This window comes from Lepidochelys kempii, chromosome 6 (genome assembly GCF_965140285.1).
Source record: "Lepidochelys kempii isolate rLepKem1 chromosome 6, rLepKem1.hap1, whole genome shotgun sequence".
Classification (NCBI taxonomy): domain Eukaryota; kingdom Metazoa; phylum Chordata; order Testudines; family Cheloniidae; genus Lepidochelys; species Lepidochelys kempii.
Window position 1 is genome coordinate 112302144 of NC_136385.1, and position 18374 is coordinate 112320517.

At 40.7% G+C, this 18374-nt stretch overlaps 2 protein-coding genes across 5 annotated transcripts in view; one reads left to right on the top strand and one right to left on the bottom strand.

Annotated features, from left to right (window-relative positions):
- Window positions 1–16985, top strand: ZNF839 (zinc finger protein 839). Of its 4 annotated transcripts, none has more exons than XM_073349696.1 (8): window positions 1–969; window positions 2766–3698; window positions 7822–8073; window positions 8909–9001; window positions 9371–9523; window positions 11388–11528; window positions 13735–13873; window positions 15585–16985. In XM_073349696.1, exons 1-8 carry the CDS (start codon window positions 124–126, stop codon window positions 16571–16573), a joined length of 3546 nt encoding a protein of 1181 aa, XP_073205797.1. In that variant the 5' UTR covers window positions 1–123; the 3' UTR covers window positions 16574–16985. The 4 variants fall into 4 exon arrangements, with proteins under 4 accessions (XP_073205797.1, XP_073205800.1, XP_073205799.1 ...); XM_073349699.1 differs by having other exon boundaries at window positions 1–666; XM_073349698.1 differs by lacking the exon at window positions 11388–11528.
- Window positions 15094–18374, bottom strand: part of CINP (cyclin dependent kinase 2 interacting protein) — a 14636-nt gene continuing 11355 nt past the window's right edge. The window contains exons 5-6 of the mRNA XM_078853388.1: window positions 18054–18138; window positions 15094–16937 (exon numbers count right to left, since the gene is read on the bottom strand). Coding sequence (XP_078709514.1) covers window positions 16847–16937; window positions 18054–18138 — 176 coding nt within the window. The 3' untranslated portion in view covers window positions 15094–16846. The remainder of the gene's footprint in view (window positions 16938–18053; window positions 18139–18374) is intronic.

Sequence of the window (18374 nt, forward strand, 5' to 3'; positions counted from 1 at the left end):
TGACGTGTGCAGGCCGCAGGGACGGCCACCATTGGTTCCTGCGTTGCCGGTTCTTCTAGGTTCGCTCCACACCTTTAAGACCTGGGGGCCGAATGCGTCTCCCGTCCCCCGACGGCTGCCAAGATGGCGGCTCCCGGGGATGGGGGCGGCGAGAGCGTGGCAGCGGCATCCCCGCCGTCTCCTGCTGAGGGAGAGCCCCCCGGACCGGCCGCCGCCCGCGGGGCTCTCCACAGCGCGGCGGCCGGGGAGAGGGTTGGCCTGCTGGGACCTGGGTATCTCCCCGGGGCGGTCGCGGCCAGGGCTGACTTGCTGGGTCCGCTGGAGCCTGAGGAGGACGGGGGCCTGCTGGGCCCCCTGGAGGCTGGATCTCCCACCGAGGAGGGAGCGGAGGTGCTGGCGGTGACCGAGGTGCTGGCCCAGAGCCTGGCTGCCAGCTCCTCTGCTGTCGGCACCACTCTCTACCTGGAGCCGGGTGGGAACCTGGTGCAGGGGGCTGTGCTGAGCGCCGAGGAGCGGCTGGTGGCGGCGACCGAGAACCAGGCCGTTGGGCTGCCGGGGAATTTGCCGGCGGAGAAGAGTCAGGCCGAGCCACTGGCTCAGCTTCCCGGCCAGCAGGCCACAGCGACGCCTCTGGCCCCCGAGGAGCTGCAGAGGGTCATCGAACAAGTGAGCAGGGCCCAGAAGCAGCCTCCACCGTCTCTTCTTCCCTCCTCTGGAGCTGGCATTGGGTCCTTATTGTTGCCTCCTCACCGAGGTGGGGGGTACTCGCTACCCCAGGAGATTAGCCTCGTGCCCCCAGCATCAGGGTTCAGCAGATCCCCACAGGGCTGTAGCCTGACTGCTGCCTCCAGGTCCCAGCCAGTGACTAGTATCATGCACAATGCAGCACAGCAGTTGCAGAATGTGGCCCAGCAGGTTGCCCTTCAGCAGGGCAAAGCTATCGGTACCACCAGGTGCCTTGTACACAAGGTAAACGAAGGGGAAGAGGAGATGTCTTAGGAAAGCCAAGGGTCAAGTGAATGGGAAAGTGGTCTCCAATATGGAATTGGGCCTGGGCTTTAGAATGTGCTGAACATTGAATAGTCATGGTCCTTTCTCAGTGATGAAACTGTACTGCGTGCCAGTGCACCAGTTCCACTGCTCACCTTAATTTCCTGATCAGTTTAACCTACTTTGGAATTTAGATTTCTCCAGTCTCCTAGTTGGAAGACTGGTGTTGGGAGCAGCTCAGTAACAAGGTAGAGCATACACTGTTGAATGGAGGTGACAGGCGCTGGTCAGCGTGACCTATGTTCTAGTCTGTCAGAATAAGCACAGGTGTCCAGCATGATTTGGAAGAACTACTTTACAGTGACTGGGCCAACGTAACCTGTCAGTCTAGTGTATCCGGCAACTGAGTGTTTGGGGTGCTTAATTCATGCTAGCCCATTGATCTATGGGGATTTTTTTATTACAGTGGCTGCCTGCTATACTTGAGATTTTAAAGCTGTTTCTATTATAACTTTTGTTTTCATGCACTCTTTAACTTTCCCAAATATTTTCCTTTTGGGCTAAGATTTTCCATGCTTGGTTTTTGCCCAATAGTAACTTAAAAAAAAAAAAAAAAGTGAGTAACATTCATTCAGCTGTGTTTGTATTACAGAAGACTGTTTTTAAAAACAGAAAAATCTTTGTTCACACTCTTCTTGTAATAGGAACATTTGAAGTTTGAAATTAGATGTCTGGACTGAATTTAGACTGTCAGCACTTTGGGGCAGGGACTATATTTTTTTGTTCTGTCCTTTCATACAGTGCTTAGCACAATGGGATCCTGGTCCATGATTAGAGTTTCTGGGCATCACTGTAATACAAGTAATAATAGTGAGTCTTTTCTTTGAGGAATAGTATTTGCTTAATTTCGGGGGGGGGGGGCAGGGATTATTTGACAAAACTAGAATCAATTAACTTGTAGAATTTTTTTTAAATGGAGAGCTGTCCATTTAAGCCTTGATCTAGCAAAGCACTTAAGCATGTGTTTGTACAGCATCAGAGGGATTATTTGTGTGCTTGCACTCTGGCATGTGCTTAAGTGCTTTGATGAGTGGCTTGCAGCTAGAGAAGTGGACACTTTTCAAGTAAGAAGCAATAGACAGGCTTTGACTCTTCCTCAGTCCCTTGCTAACCCTGTGGTGTGATTTTAAAAAAAAACCAAACAAGACCATAAATAAATAGGATGGAGAGAGGAGGACAGACAGGAGGTGATAGGCTGGTGGCCTGAGTTGTTTATATCATCTTATGGATTTTTTGAACTGTGCATTTATTAGAGTATAACTGTGGCCTAATACTTGGCCTGCAAAATTAATAGACAGTAGGTCTCCTGTGGGTGAGATGTGCTTGTTCAGTTTACAAATTCAGCATAGGTCTAGAGCTTGCAACTGAATCTGCCCATGTGAACCCCATTGACTTCAACAGGGCTCTGTCCAACAGATCCACTTGCAGAAATTATTCTTTAGTTTTTGGCAACTAAATTCATGGTTGATGGACATTACAAATAAAACAATGATATGATATACAAAGTAAACTGAAAATCCTTATCTAAGCAACAAATGCAACTGTATCATAATTTAGTAGCTGGAAGGAAGGAAATATGTACCTTGAGGGTTGTAAGAAAACTGGATGATATATCTAGTTTCTTCATGTTTCACTGTAAGGTCTTATACACAAAGATGTAAAATCTTGATAAATAATATTGTACATTTACATTCTCAACTTTTTTCCCCCTAAAGCAATTAGAAGCCATTTGTGTTCAAGTGCAGCCGGGGCAGATGAAAGAAAATGAAAAGCCAGTGCCACCTCTTGCAGAAGTCCAGTCCAAAGCTATAACACCGAGTCAGCCAGTTGGTAGGAATTGTGGTCTGTCTAGACTTAATATTATTAATCCCCAGATTATTAGGATACAGCCTGTAACAGGAACTGAGCAGCAACAGTTTTTCTTGCATAGTTCTTCTGAGCCTCCAGTTCAGCTACTTGTGCAGAGACCGTTAGCGCCTGATGGACCAGTGTCAGTGAATAAGATTCCCACACACCAGACATTGAATGGACAAAAAACTACATGTGCCGCAGTGTCTGCTGCTGAGTCTCAAAATGTTACTTTGGTGGCAGCCAGTTCAGCAAATACTCTTATCTCGAGCCTTGAGAAAAAGCAAAAAGAAGAACTAAAGCTAAAAAAATCTTTGAAAGTGAAGACTCGTTCTGGACGGATTTCACGTCCTCCAAAATATAAAGCGAAAGATTATAAATTCATTAAAACAGAGGATTTGGCCGACGGTCATCAGTCTGATTCTGATGACTATTCTGAACTAAGCATAGAAGATGACGATGAGGGGAAAGCAAAGGGAACGGATGCATTATTCAATCCTTTGAATTATAACCTGAAGCCCAAAATGTTTAAATGTCAGACTTGTGAAAAATCCTACATAGGAAAAGGAGGATTAGCACGACATTATAAACTTAATCCAGGTCACGGACAATTGGAGTCTTCACAGCAAAAAGTCTCTATGAATAAAACTAACAGACGTGTGTTTCTGGATATTTCTGGAGGAGCAGAAGATGAAACTGTGAGTCTGACGCTCTCGCAACCAATTGCTGTCACTTTAAATAATGAAAATTCGCTAGCTATTGGTTTGGAAGAAACTGCTTCTTCACAGAGTGAGCAACAGGTAAAGTAGTAGTTTGCTTTCTGCATAATACGCAGTTTCATAAACAATATAAAGGCAATTTCACTCCAATATTATTGCAGTTTTAGAACCTTATTCTACACTAATTCATATTCTGAATTCCTATTGCTGGCAATTGGAATTCTTTACATAGATTGAAGTTAGTGGCCTAGGTGCGTGACCAAAAGAGAATAGGAATGAATTAGGAAAAGTTGCAATCTGCTTGTCTGAAACTGCAATAAATATGTATGACCATTGGTTAAGTTTTAAAATAACAAATGAACAAAAAATTGTAGTGACCTGCATGGGGAGAATAAGACTTAGACTTTGTAACTAACCTCACTTATTTCTCAGCATTCACATAAGGAAAAAACACTGTGCAGTTCATGTATATTTCATTTTAAAAGGCTTAAAAAAACCCACCTTCTATATTCAGGAGTCAGTTTGACCCATCACTGAAATACAGCCTCTGCTGGGTTGAAACTCAGCTGTCAGTGGACAGCTATGCTGTGTAGTGTACTGTTGGAAGTGAAGCATGACTTCTGCAATTGAAACTATAGAGGGAAATCTAGGGTAGGTAGAATAGAATTTCCTGAGTTAGAAAAATAAGTAGTTTCAGTTGGAGAGGTTCCAAGAAACTGGTTTTAAACTGTCCATTTCATAGTGAAGTGCATTTGTCAATAGAAATGAATGGTCTTTGTAACCTTTTTGCTGCGAAAGAAAGTCTCCACTGTGAACAGTGGAGGTATAATTGTATCACAACCGCCTTTTTAGGAAGACTGTTCTTTTGGATGCAGCAATGTTATATTTGTTGCGTGTTTGTGAATGTGATGTTGCTTCCAGAAGTGTGAATGTGGGTAGTCTGAGACATAGCAAGGTTAGTAGATAATTACAAACACAAAGCAGAGTTTTCTACAACTTAAAAGAACAGAAAGCTCCATGAAGTCAACTGACTCATTATGTAGATCTAATTTGCCTGTGATGGGGACTTAAGAAAAACCTAAAAATGGTCTTTTGAATTTATTTTGCCATAAAATCTTTAGGACTGTTGATTGGCTGAATATAGTGCTACAGAAAATCTGAAATTTCTATCTGACAAATATGAGCCACACAAAATTTCCCCTTGGTAACTGAATGACTTACTAGTCTATAAATTGACTTAATTATTGTCGCTGCTTCAGTCACCAGGCTAGATACTTTTTTTTCCTTGTCCTTTCTTTTTTTTTGTCAAATAACTATATTTTTGTCCATAAGCCATTGTCAGTTATGATCTTTATCAAGAAACATTAAGAGGATTATCAATACAGGTAGATTATGGAGGAAGAGTAGCACCAGTGACCCACACTTCAAATTAAAAACTTCAGTCGCAGTCGAATGAATTTGGTAATTTGCATCTAGTCCTTGATAGGTAAAACTGTACTAAATTTGCGAAATCTGTGCAAAGAGTGGGGATATTGTTGGAGCATAAGCAAGAGGTATTGAAGGTTAGGACTAAGATGCGTTCATAGAACTGAGAGGACGCTTGAATTATTGTAACATTAATGTGATCAGGCAGTTTATAAATATCTTCAAATGGTAATTAATCTTTGGGACATTAATTTTAATATTCTAGCTAGCTAGTGGCTTTCAGTGAGAGATTCTTGGACTCTGTTTTGCCAACTTTTTTCCATGGTAGCTTTGAGACTATTTTAAAAAATTTATATTTTTGTAACTTCTTTTGGTGTAGTGAATATTGTAGTCCTGCATGTCCATTGTTAAATAGGTTGCTTAAATAGCTTGATTTTGTTTGTATTGAGACCACAACAACAGTTTTAAAAAATGATCTGGAAAAATGGGTAAACAGTGAGGTGGCAAAATTTGCAGATGATACAAAACTACTGAAGATGGTTAAGTCCAAAGCAGACTGTGAAGAGTTACAAAGGAATCTCACAAAACTGGGTGACTGGGCAACAAAATGGCAGATGAAATTCAATGTTGATAAATGCAAAGTAATGCGCATTGGAAAACATAATCCCAACTATACATATAAAATGATGGGGGTCTAAATTAGCTATTACTACTACTCTTGGAGTCGTTGTGGGTAGTTCTCTGAAAACATCCACTCAGTGTGCAGCGGCAGTCAAACAGAATGTTGGTAATCATTAAGAAAAGGTTAAGATAATAAGACAGAAAATATATTACCTCTATATAAATACATGGTATGCCCACATCTTGAATACTGCATGCAGATATGGTCACCCCATCTCAAAAAAGATACACTGGAATTGGAAAAGGCTTAGAAAAGGGCAACAAAAATGATTAGGGGTATGGAACAGCTTCTGTATGAGGAGAGATTAATAAGACTGGGACTTTTCAGCTTGGAAAAGAGACGACTAAGGGGGGGATATGATAGAGGTCTATAAAATCATGACTGGTGTAGAGAAAGTAAATAAGGAAGTGTTATTTACTCCTCATAACACAAGAACTAGGGGTCACCAAATGAAATTAATAGGCAGCAGGTTTAAAACAAACAAAAGGAAGTATTTCTTCACATAACGCACAGTCAATCTGTGGAACTCTTTGCCAGAGGATGTTGCGAAGGCCAAGACTATAACAGGGTTCAAAAAAGAACGTGATAAATTCATGGCGGATAGGTCCAACAATGGCTATTAACCAGGATGGGCAGGGATGGTGTCCCTAGCCTCTGTTTGCCAGAAGCTGGGAATGGGTGACGGGATGGATCACCTGATGATTACCTGTTCTGTTCATTCCTTCTGGGGCACCTGGGATTGGCCACTGTCAGAAGACAGGATGCTGGGCTAGATGGACCTTTGATCTGACCCAGTATGGCTGTTCTTATGTTCTTAAAAATAGGGAAACATAAGATTCAGGGTAGCCTGAACTTGACCTCCTGTGCTCACTGCAGAAACTGTTTGTTTGACAGTATTTTGAGGGAAAGCTGAAGGTATAGTGTCTGGAATAGGGGATAGTTTCTTTGGTATTCTGGCTGGCTGAATTAATTTGTTTCATTCCATTTGATTGTTTAATGCTGCTGCTGCATTGAGTCTGTTATTCATATATGAACTTAATACTGCTGAGCATAAGTGCTGACTCCATGGGTGCTTCAGGGCTGGAGCACCCATGGGGAAAAATTAGTGGGTGCTCCACACCCACTGGCAGCCAAGCCCCCTCCTCCTTGCCTCCTTCCCCCCACTGAGCGTGCTGCGTCCCTGCACCTCCCCCTCCCTCCCAGCGCTTCCCGCCCCCCACCCCCGCCACCTAACAGCTGTTTGGCGGTGCTTAGGAGCCTCCGGGAGGGAGGGGGAGGAGTGGGGATGCAGCACGCTCAGGGCAGGAGGTGGAGAAGAGGTGGGGTAGGGGAAGGGGGTGGAATGGGGTAGGAAGGGGGTAGGGACTTTGGGGGTGGGGGAGGGTCGAGCACCCACCAGGCAGAGGGAAAGTTGGCACCTATACTGCTGAGTGGTCATTATGATATTGTAAAACTAACCATCAGGGCAACTAGAGCTTTTTGTTTAGATCTATTATACTATTGTTTAAATCTAAATTAATAATATAAAACCATTTTATTTAATCTTTTAAAATAAAAGATACCATCTTTGAATCAGAAAGCACTTTGACAAGACCGTAGGCTACTCTTGTTTATGATCAAATTCCCTTTGTGTTGTGTATAATACTTAATTTAATGGATCGGCAGGAGAACTAACATTACAAATAGTGACAACAAATTACAGAAGCAGGTGTGTCCCTAGCCTCTTCCTAATTTAATCCTGCAAATACTAATGCAGCTATACTTATCATATCAAATAATACTGAAATTGCATAGTAAATGTTCTTAACTTCAAGTTAGTTTCATAATGGCCATACTGGGTCAGACCAATGGTCCATCTAGCCCAGTATCCTGTTTTCCGACAGTGGCCAATGCCAGGTGCTTCACAGGGAATGAACAGAACGGGCAATCAAGTGATTGTCCTGTTGTCCATTCCCAGCTTCTGGCAAAGAGAGGCTAGGGATACTCAGAGCATTTGGTTGAATAATTTTGCTAAATATTTTAAACTGAGATTTTCTCAGCAGCATATTGAGGGAGACTGTTTTAATGATTCTTGTTTTTTTGTTTTTTTTTATAAAGACTGGTAAATCTGCAGCAGACAGACCTTTGTTGGCAGCACAACAAAATGAGACTGATTTAGTACATCAGGGACCTGGAATGCCAAATGGACCTGGAAGACCCAGACGACCTAAAAGACGTGGCCGACCGAGGATGACTGGAAGATCAATGTGTTCGGGAAGACTTAGTAGACCTGGTCGGTCCCCTTCTAAGTCGCTTAGTAATGTGGCAACAGAACACATCATATTTAGAAGAAAGGCTGGACTAAAAGAGGTACGGTTCCCTTCTGCAATTATTTCATATGTACCTTTTTTCCCCCACCTGCTGCCAAAATCTGATAAATTTAATCAAAATGTAGTGAGGGTGTGCTTTCCAAGGAGCTGTTGTATGTTTGACATATAGCTAGACATGTATGTGCATAAATGAGGAGCCCTGGGGGTTATTTAAATACCAAAGTTAAATTTTAAATAAGTTCTTAAGCAAAACATAGAAATCAAGTTATAGGTAAAAGATACAGATTTTTTTTTTTTTTTTTTTTTGAAACTGGCCCTGTGGATAATAATTATTGGCCTCTTAGTAATTTGATGCACTCTTGGCTCTGTTTTAGGGAAAAATAATTAGTAGTGCCACTGCTACTATGTGTGTCCATTAATATATAAAAATTGTGTGTAATAAAAATGAGTCCATCTTATTCTAAACATACTTTTCTTACAATCTAAGTAATTGTCATGTTTTTCTGAGCTTCCTGCACATCACTGTGGATTGAGCTTGTGGTTGTGCTTATTTGCTTAATTCATTAAGGTCTACTTTTCTTTTCATATAAGTACACAATTGTTACTGAGACTGATCATTAACTTCTTGTGTTGAAAGAATGGACCATACTCTTAACTTTTCTGGTCAAATATTTACATTCACATTTATTCTTAAAAGCCACTTAATTTTATTGATCCTGTAAAAGAAAGTGAATTGGTCCTTACCACATGCCATTTCTGTAATAGTGACTATTGGGTCCTGTAGTGGAGAACTAAGATTTTACATTATGAATTAAGGGATGATTAGCATATATTGGCTTTTTTCCCCTTAAAGAAACTATTTTGGTGTTTACCAGCTAATCCAACAATGTGACAATGAAGATTTAATGGAGCTGGCTCTTCCCCGCCTGACAAAGCTTGTTACTGTGTTTGAATTTCTACTGATGAAGGTGAGCTTTTCTCATCATGTACATATATTAAATTATTGGAGATTTTATCATTCATGTACACCATGAAAACATCTCTGGGAATTAATCGTAGTTCCATGTGTTATACATATGAAGGCTGAAGACATTTTAGAGTTCACACTTGAGTCTCATGTAGTTAAAGATTGATAGTTTGCCAGATTATACTTTTCATTTTTGCTGCCTGCTTCATCAGTGCTATTTCTGAAGATTTTACAATCCTTTCTTTTCTGGACTGATTGGTAAGGTTAATAAAATGAGGACTGAAAAAAGTGCTAAGCAAAACAAAATCTATATGTTGCTTATTTAATTAATTATATTTCATATTTAATGTTCTTGCTTGCTTCTATTTAGGTTGAAAAAGGTTACCCAGCAAAAGCCTTTTTTCCAGATGTTTATAGAGAATTTGAAGAGTTACATAATATGGTAAAGAAAATGTCTCAAGACCATTTCAGTAATTCTGATTTTCTGAGTTATCAGCAGCCTGTGGAAATAAAAGATCCCAAGGTAAGAGGACACATTTTGGAGGAGGTATTTTAGGGAATGTTCAGCAATGTTTCTCTTGCTAAGCATTATATAGCATAAGTGAACAGAAAAGCAACTTCCTGGTAAGAAAAAATGGAGATAAAGTGTAAACTGAAGGACACATATCAAAAGATTTAAAGATATTTATCTTTTGGAATTTGATCAGTAATAAAAAATATTTGATTAAACCACAGCCTTAGTTGATATCTGACTACAAATTACAAAATGCAAATCAAAACCCCAGGTGCTTAGAGTAATGTGAAGCTATGCTTCGCTGCCAGGGGTACTTTGGTGACTCAACATAATCTCTGATGGACAGTAGCATTAACAGAATCTCATCCCATCTTTGGCTAGAAAGGAAGTGGCCAAGATATGAGGCCCTTGGGGATGAGCTAAAATAAGTGGTATTTGAGGATCTGACAGAGATGCAAAGAGCCTCCTGCAGACAAATCCATTGTATTTGCTAAAGTTTTATTTTCTAGTAAACATTACAGTTTTAGATGCCCTATAATTGAACCATTTGAAAATGTATTTTTAATTTTTCAATGAAAGTATAAATTCAGCAAGCTCATTAACAGAACATAATCAAACTGAGGCATGTAACACAACAAAGATTAGCTCTTTAATAGCTTTTTCAGTTTTTAAAGCTTGTTTGTGCAGATGATGATAATACAAATGTGTGCTGGTGTAAAGAGTTCAGTTTTTCCAGACGCTACTTCACTTCTTAGCATTCGGTGAGAGAGAGTTATATTGGAATCTCACATCTCTTACAGTTCCTGATGCTTGGGATGAAATGACTCTCTATAAGTAATGGTGTATCACTGTTGAATTTTCAGTAGTGAATAACACAATATTTTGTACATATTATTGCTGGCAAAACTTTTAAAGTACAAAAAACATGATCAGTATTTTACAAGGCACAAAAGACCGTCTCTGCTCCAAAGATCTTAAATTGAGTGAGACCAAGAGAAGACAGGACAAACTGGAAAATCCAGGGGAGGAAGGGAAGAGAGGAAATAGAGTAATCCTCAGTAAAAATGAAATATAGTATGCAGTTTTAGCATTGGCTAATCGAATATTTGTTTTTCAGAATAAATCGTGGCAGAATCATAATATATACCAAAAGTTTGCCTTGTATTACTATTACATGTGTTCATCTGACTTTATCTCATGCAATTGCTCAATCATGATGTTTCCTCTTTGGAGAAATGAAATTGTACCAATTTAAAGGGACATTGTCAAGGTTGGTAGGCCCAAAATTTGACCTACCTCTTTTGCTTCTCTTTGCAAAGTCCATGTATAATACTTTGATTTTTTTTTTTGAACACATGCTGTAATGTGCTTTTTTTTAAAAAAAAAAAAAGTCCAGCATTCATGAGAAACCCTATACTAACAAACCAATGTGTTCACAAAATAGAGCAAAAATTGGTAAGAGAATGTGTTCGGAGTCTGAGGATACAAAGGGATTTAAAAAAATAAAGACTGGGAGAACTTTAAGTCATGAGCAAACTTTAGTGTCCTTTGTTAAACTCTGCTGTTCAGTAACTTACTCTGGTACTGTGAGCCATATCCACTACATTCCTAGTTCTTGCTCTAAGCTTACCTTCTTGATTTTTACTTTTAGCTGTTATATAGGAGATGCTTAATCTGAATGGAGGCTAATTGTAGAAGTTATTGTAATCTAAAATAGCTCAAGAAGCTGTATATATGTTTTGACTGATAGAGTGGACCCCAGTGTTGAATGTCTTTCTAGATCAGTTTAGAAACATATTTGACTATATAAGTATTGAAAATTTGGTGTTGGAGAAACCACACTTATATTTTGTTATCCCAAATTATTTTATAGGTTGCTGAATCACTAGGAATTACAGAGAAGCTTCTTGGAAAACAAAAGTTACAAGCTATAGATTCCTCCACACAATGTATAATTAAAACAGTTGGTGAACAAATGTTTACAGAGATAGCAGGGAAAAAACGAGCAAATGAGGTACAGAATAATTGTGAACTTAATATATAAACAAGTTAAAGCCTCTTTAAAATATGGTAATGTGAATATTCAAGAAATAAATTATAATAGTGTTACTTGACTTCCATTAAAGTGATGGTTCCAGATATAACTGAGTTTTCTGAGTCAATAACACTGAAATATCAGATTGGGGGGTATTTAAGAAGAGATCAAAATTAGCTAGGTAAAGAGTTTAGCTTTTCAGTGTGTTTCTGCCCTTACTCCTTCATTAAGGATGCGCTACTCCTGGGGACTGGGTTCAGCTGCCCCCCGCCCAGCTTCATCTGTGGGACTCTGGGGGTGGGCTTCAGCACCCTCCCTGCTCCAGCATTGGGCTCTGGGCTTCAGCCCCCTCCTCCATTGTACCCATGGGGCTCTGGCTCTGGGCTTCAGCCCAGGGCAGTGGTACTTCAGCAGGGCTGACCTAATTGGGAGCTGTGGTCAGGAGAGGAGGAGTTGAGTGAACCTGGGGTGCAAGGCTGTGGAAGGGAGCTCGGGGCAATGGGGTGTGGGGGAAGCAGCAAGGTCTGGGGGCAGAGAAGGGCCAGGAGAATCTGTGGGGGGCCAAGGGAGGCAGCAGAAAAAACCCCTACATAAATAAATTGCAATGATTTGGACATGCATGTGCATATTTATTTGTTTTTCCTAAAGATTAAGTATTATAGGAAAATTTGTCAGAGTGGCCACCAGCAAGAGTTCATGGGCGCATTCTGAGGCCACCAAACATTTTTGTTGAGAACCCCTGATCTAAAGCAGGATCTGGCAGGCTGACCTTAAGTATCATGCTGTTGGAAGAGAACAGTAGCTTGGTTGGAAAAGGTGGGCTGGCCAGCATGCAAATTTAAGTAGTGGGGGAGAAGTGAGTGCTGCAGCTAATTAGGTTAACAGTGGTGAGTGAAACCAGCCTATTTGTGTCTGAAAGGATCAGATTAGCATATTTAATCTGTTGCCTGTGGCTGTAGCAGTGAGCAGATAGTTTCCTCTCCTCTGATAGCAGCCTCAGTTCAGACTTGGTCTACTCTGCACTACAGAGTTAGGTTGATGTAAGGCAGCTTATCCACGTAATTATGTCCGTGTCTACAGTAGAATGCTGCTTCCACCCAAGTAAGTGACCTGTTACACCGACATAACAGGTCCACCTCCATGAGAGGCACAGCACTTCTGTTGGTGTAGTTAGGGTGATGCAGTGTCCATGCAGACACTGTTACTTACATCACCTCTTGGCTGTCATTCTGTCAGCAGCACCTGCTTATAACTTGGAGCTGTGAAATTGACAAGAATGTCAATTTCACCGCTGGTAGTCTTGGTTCTGTGAAATTGAGCCTGGCCAATTTCTTGTCTCCAGCTGGGAGCCTTGCCCAGGGCTGAGCTCCCAGTGTTCTCAGAGCACCACTGCTCTGAGTCAGAGACAATAACAGCCGTGAAATGGACAAGAATGTCAATTTCCCTGCTAGTAGGCTCCATGCTGTGAAATTGAACCAGTTGGACTCACAGCTGGGACTGCTATCCCGAGGCCGGGGCTCCAGCTGTGAGCCTCACGTGGCTGTTAGTGTGCCATGTTGGCTGTCAGTGCCCTGCAATGCCCCACTTTAGTCAGTGCAAGCGCTCCTCGTGAGGCTGTGCTCCACTGGTTGAAGGAAGGCAATGTGATACCAACAGCCGACTGAATTACCATGGTGGCCATAAGTCAACCTAAATAAGTCGTCCTAATTTTATACAGTAGACGAGCCCTCAGAGCTATCTTTAGAGAGGAGTGATGGCAGCATCTTCCCTTTTTTCTGCCTGTGCTTAAACTTATGACCTTGTCAGCCTTCCCACCCCCACTCGCACTTCTCATGTCAGGGAGTTCACTGCCCTTTACTGAAGCTGAAGAGGGGAGGGAGGAGAGATTTTCTTCTATAGTAGGTACTACTTATGTGTGAGCTGTCCCAGATCTTATTAGTGAGACTTCTCTCAGACCCATCCCTCAAATTGTGAAGCAAGGCCAGGTTTCTTAAAAGATTTCAAAACTAAAAGACAAGAAAACATCTTTACAAAGTTCTAGATTGTGTTTAGAATTTATTTTAAGGGCCTCCTAGCTTTGAAAAACTGTTGTAGGTGGGAGTAATGTTTCACTTAATACTAGAAAAGATTACAAATTGTCTATTTCTGCAAGTGATATCAAATCTGCTAGGTTTTATATTGACAGAGTTCATATGAAGAACTGTTGCCATCAGCTAAAAGGACCAGAGTAGAAGGCATATTGGAGAATGTGAAAGATGTTTATGCTAGCCAAAATGGAGAAGAGGAAAAGAGCTGGAACTTGTCTACGCTGACTACAAAAGACGGTAACATTTAACTTCTAACTTACCAACTCTGTTCTGTTTATGGTGAATGTCAGTTAATTCCATTATCTTGTGTTGTCTCTAAAGATGTATGACCATGCCTTCAACTTAGTCTTGGACTTGTTTCTGTAGGTCCTTAAATGATTGTTTAGCTGAGAAGTTTGAATTAAGAATATTATTTATTTGTATTATCATAGTGTCTAGGAGCCCCTATCATGGACCAGGATCCCATTGTACTAGGGACCGTACAAACACCGAAAAGACAGAATGTGGGGCAGAGTGTAGATCAAATCAGTGTAAGGACTGTATCTTTTTATATAGCTGTTCTTTTGCCACTAGTACAAGCTTCTGTGCTTTAGCTCATTTGATTTTTGCCCCTTCTTCCCTTTCACTTTTTGTGATCCCTCACAAGACCACATTCCTCTTAGCTCATTTATAAGAGGATTTTCTGCTGTACTTCCATTTGTTTAAAAATTCAGTAAAGTTAAACAGTATCTGATTCATTAGTACTTCCGCTAAGGTTTGTGTTAGGTTTTAAAGTGGAGCTGTACCTTAAACTAACTATATAAAAATGGCACTTTCTTACCTGACAGGTCTCCTGTGTAGTCAATATGTTAATGACAAAAACAAGTTTTGACTCTTGTTAACCATGAAGAGGAAACAGCTAAAATTGAATGAGTTGGCATATCAGTATTTGTTATTGAGTTTGATTTTTTTACTAAGGTCCAATCGACTACACCTGTGAAAACCTATTAAAGTAACAAAGTTGCACAGGTGCAGGAGGCAAGATTTTGGAGGAGGCATAGGAAGTCAGTCTGCGTACACACAGCTAGAATGCTAGGTGCACTTGCATCATCTCTGTAAACAGTTCTGTTAATAAACAGCCAGATTAATTTTAGTAACATACAGTCTTCTCATGTTATTACCCAGCATGCGGTATGTGTAACATCTACCCTTTATAGCAGTGGTGGGCAACCTGCGGCCCACAGGCTGCACGCGGCCCGTCAGGGTAATCCACTGGCGGGCTGCAAGACATTTTCTTTACACTAACTGTCCACAAGCACAGCTGCCCGGAGCAACCAGTGGCTGCGGTTCACCATTCCCTGCCAATGGGAGCTGCGGGAAGTGGCATGGGTTGCAGGGACATGCTGGATGCCACTTCCCACAGCTCCCATTGGCCAGGAATGGCGAACCACGGCCAGTGGGAGCTGTGGGCAGCCATGCCTGTGGACAGTCAACATAAACAAAATGTCTTGCAGTCTGCCAGCGGATTACCTTGACGCTTTGGAAAAAGCAAAAGGGGCATAATTTGGCTGCTGTTGTATCTTTTATTACTAGTATCATGCACGATGGAAAGAACCCAGCATATCTTTGATCACAGGCTGTTTTCAGGACTCGGACAAAAAAACAACCACCACCCTCTCATAAACTAAGATCATTTGATATGGAGCCATTGGGAGAATAAATATGGAACCTACCAGAGCTACTTCTAGAACCTGAGTAGAAGTATACTTCTGATATTTTAGAAAGTATTTTTGTACTGTTATTCATATGGGCAATAGCATAATTCTGTTCCAAGAATCCAACACTACTTGATGGGAGGGAAAACTAGATAAAATCTTAGAAAGATGCTTGTAGAAAATTACTTTTGAGAGTCCAAAATCATATTGTTGGACAACATGCTGTAACTTTTTTTTTCCCCTCAACTGTTCAGGTTTTAATCCACTAAATGGGGTGTCTGTGCTCTCCGAAGACAGCGGTATTACTCCTTGCACAACTGGAAGTGCAAAGCATACGGGTGAGCAACGTAAATCATTTGATTTAGAAACTAGAACTAACTCTGCAAATTCAGATATCTTTCAGTCCATGAGAATGGAATGCTCTCAACCCGTAAGTATACAGGGACCAGATAGTACAAGTAACACATCTCCACCATGTACTGAAGTACTGTTGCATGCTGAGGCAGATAACTCACCAGAAGAATTTGTTCAAGCACATTTTGTAAATGAGAACACAGCAGGTGGACTGACAAGTTCTGAATTTTGTAACTGCATGGTATCAGAAGATGTGATTGATAATCAGAGTACCAACTTGTCAATGAACGAAGAAGGTGATCATAATGGAAAATATCAGAAACTTCAACAAGATGAAGAAAACCAGAGTTACACTATTACCAGTGAACAGTCTGAACAACTTAATGATGCTGATATTGCTGATCAGATGCAGCAGCTTGAAAAAGTCTTTTCAACAAGCATTGTGCCAGTAGACCATTCATACAAGACTCAAACTGACCCACATCAGAATCCTGTACAGGAAACCTCCATATCCATTCGGGAGAATCTTGAAAGTTCAATTAAAAACTTGAATGAATTCTCTTGTGGGCTAGAGGAACAACATGCTGGACAACATGAGCTAGAGAATGCAGTTACTGTAGGTGAAACTGTAGCCTTTGAGATTGCTGATGAGAGCCATGAATTCTTGTCTCAGGGACACGAACAGATCTTTATTCAGACTGCAGATGGGCTTATTCTGTCTCATCCAGGTACTGCTGTTCTGTCTCAAGCAGAAGGCATTGTGATTGTAACTAATGCTGATGGTACTACAATGCACATTCGCACCCCTGAGGGGGTTCCTTTGGAAACTGTGGAAGCACTACTGGCAATGGAAGCGGATGGCCAAAGCGAAGATATTTTGCTCTCGTGAAGTGGAGCCATAAATATAAACACCTGTTTTATTTATACATGCTTTCTTCTGGAAAAGACTGATCATATCAAATGTATATTTTTCTAATGTGAATATTGAAATTAACTTATTTGTAAACATTTCTATGACATGTACTTTTTTAAAACTTATGTTTATATTGGCAGTATTGCAACCAAAAATTCTAAGGAATGACTTTTGATTCAACTTGTGCTCTTAATTGAGTGTGTGTGAGGGGACGTGTGGATACCTGTCAACCTTAGTTTTGATGCACTGTTACCATTTTTGTTTTACTCTTTGGCCCAACAGAAATGCAATATAGTGTGTTGCACTGCCTGTTGTCAGTGATATGCTGTATACTGGCAACCTGTATATGGGCAAAATAAAAACATTAAAAGGAGCTGTATTTTCTGTATATTAGAGGTTTTATCTTACCTGTACTAGAGCATTTTATCTTAATTGCAGTGTGTTGAATATTCAAGTTAACTTATTTTATTAGTGCACGTGACTTGTCACACAAATGTATAACTGGAAAAATAACTTATCAGCATTTCAGTATTCCAAGTAAACTTTCATTTTTCAAAAATGATACTGTGAAAGGTGACAGTATAAACGCCAAGATCACAACACAGCTCAGCATGGGCTACTATCCAGGCTTGACTTCTGTAAGATAGCAGGCAAAGATACCAGTCCTGTAGAACCCCAAAGCATTATCTGATTCTTGCTAATGTTCTGAAGAGTATCTGACCAGGTTTGTTTAAGATGCAAGGTAAAGTCAAATAGTGCTGATGCTGTATGACAACCAATTGAGATGCTTATCTGAACATTAATCTGCATTTTTTATATGATAGCTAGTTTTTTCTTCAATTTCCTTCCTCTCACAGGCTCTTCTTCTTCTGTGATAGAACTTTGTATAAGACCCCATCTTTTTGGCCAAACAGAAGCACCATCTTTCAGAGACTGTCACTATTAAGTAAGCTTTGCTCTTGCTAATAACAAAGCAGACCTCTACCTTTAGATCAGCCCAGTCTTCATCATATTTAAAAAAGTTTTTCTCCTAGACATAGCACTGAATTTTAACCTCTTATCTAAGCAAGATAAGGGAGAAGCTAACAAAGTTTCTGCTGCCAATTAGCTGCTGGTATCTTCTATCTCACTGGCAGGCTTCAGAACATGACCTGGTACTGACACAGCATTAAATATAATGCTCTGGTGGATGACCACCACCTGTCTAGACAAGTGAAGTACATTCATATTCATCCCGATTACTACTGATCACCCAAATAAGCCTGTCTGCTCTAAAATGCTGCCTAGGTGACCACAAACATCCTTAAATAGCTAATGACCTTCCTCTTTTTCTTACCTCAGAAGGTCACAATGGGTAATTGTTCCTCCACCTCTAAAGCCTGCAAGACACTGTCCTCTCCAAGTTTCTCAACATCTGTATGAAGTTGGGTGAGAGTTATGGAGAACAAAGAAGTACCTGCAATATGTAGATGACTTCTCCTTCAGTCCACTATAAGCAGCACTGTGTCTCAGCTTTCTCAATACAAAGGCAGCAAAGTCACCTGAATGAAGAGCATCAGACTAAAGCTGAATCCAATCAAGATAGAGATTACAATAAGATGGAAGTGCTCTGAAGAACTTGCCTCTTTAACATCATTCAGATTGTTGGATTAGCCTGCAGTTTTGGGCTCTGTTTTGGATGCCCACAATGGCCACTTCATTTATGATTGTCCAGAAAATTAGGTTGGCCATAGCCTGTCAGATGTAGGCCTGGACACTAATTATGTATTTGACTTCC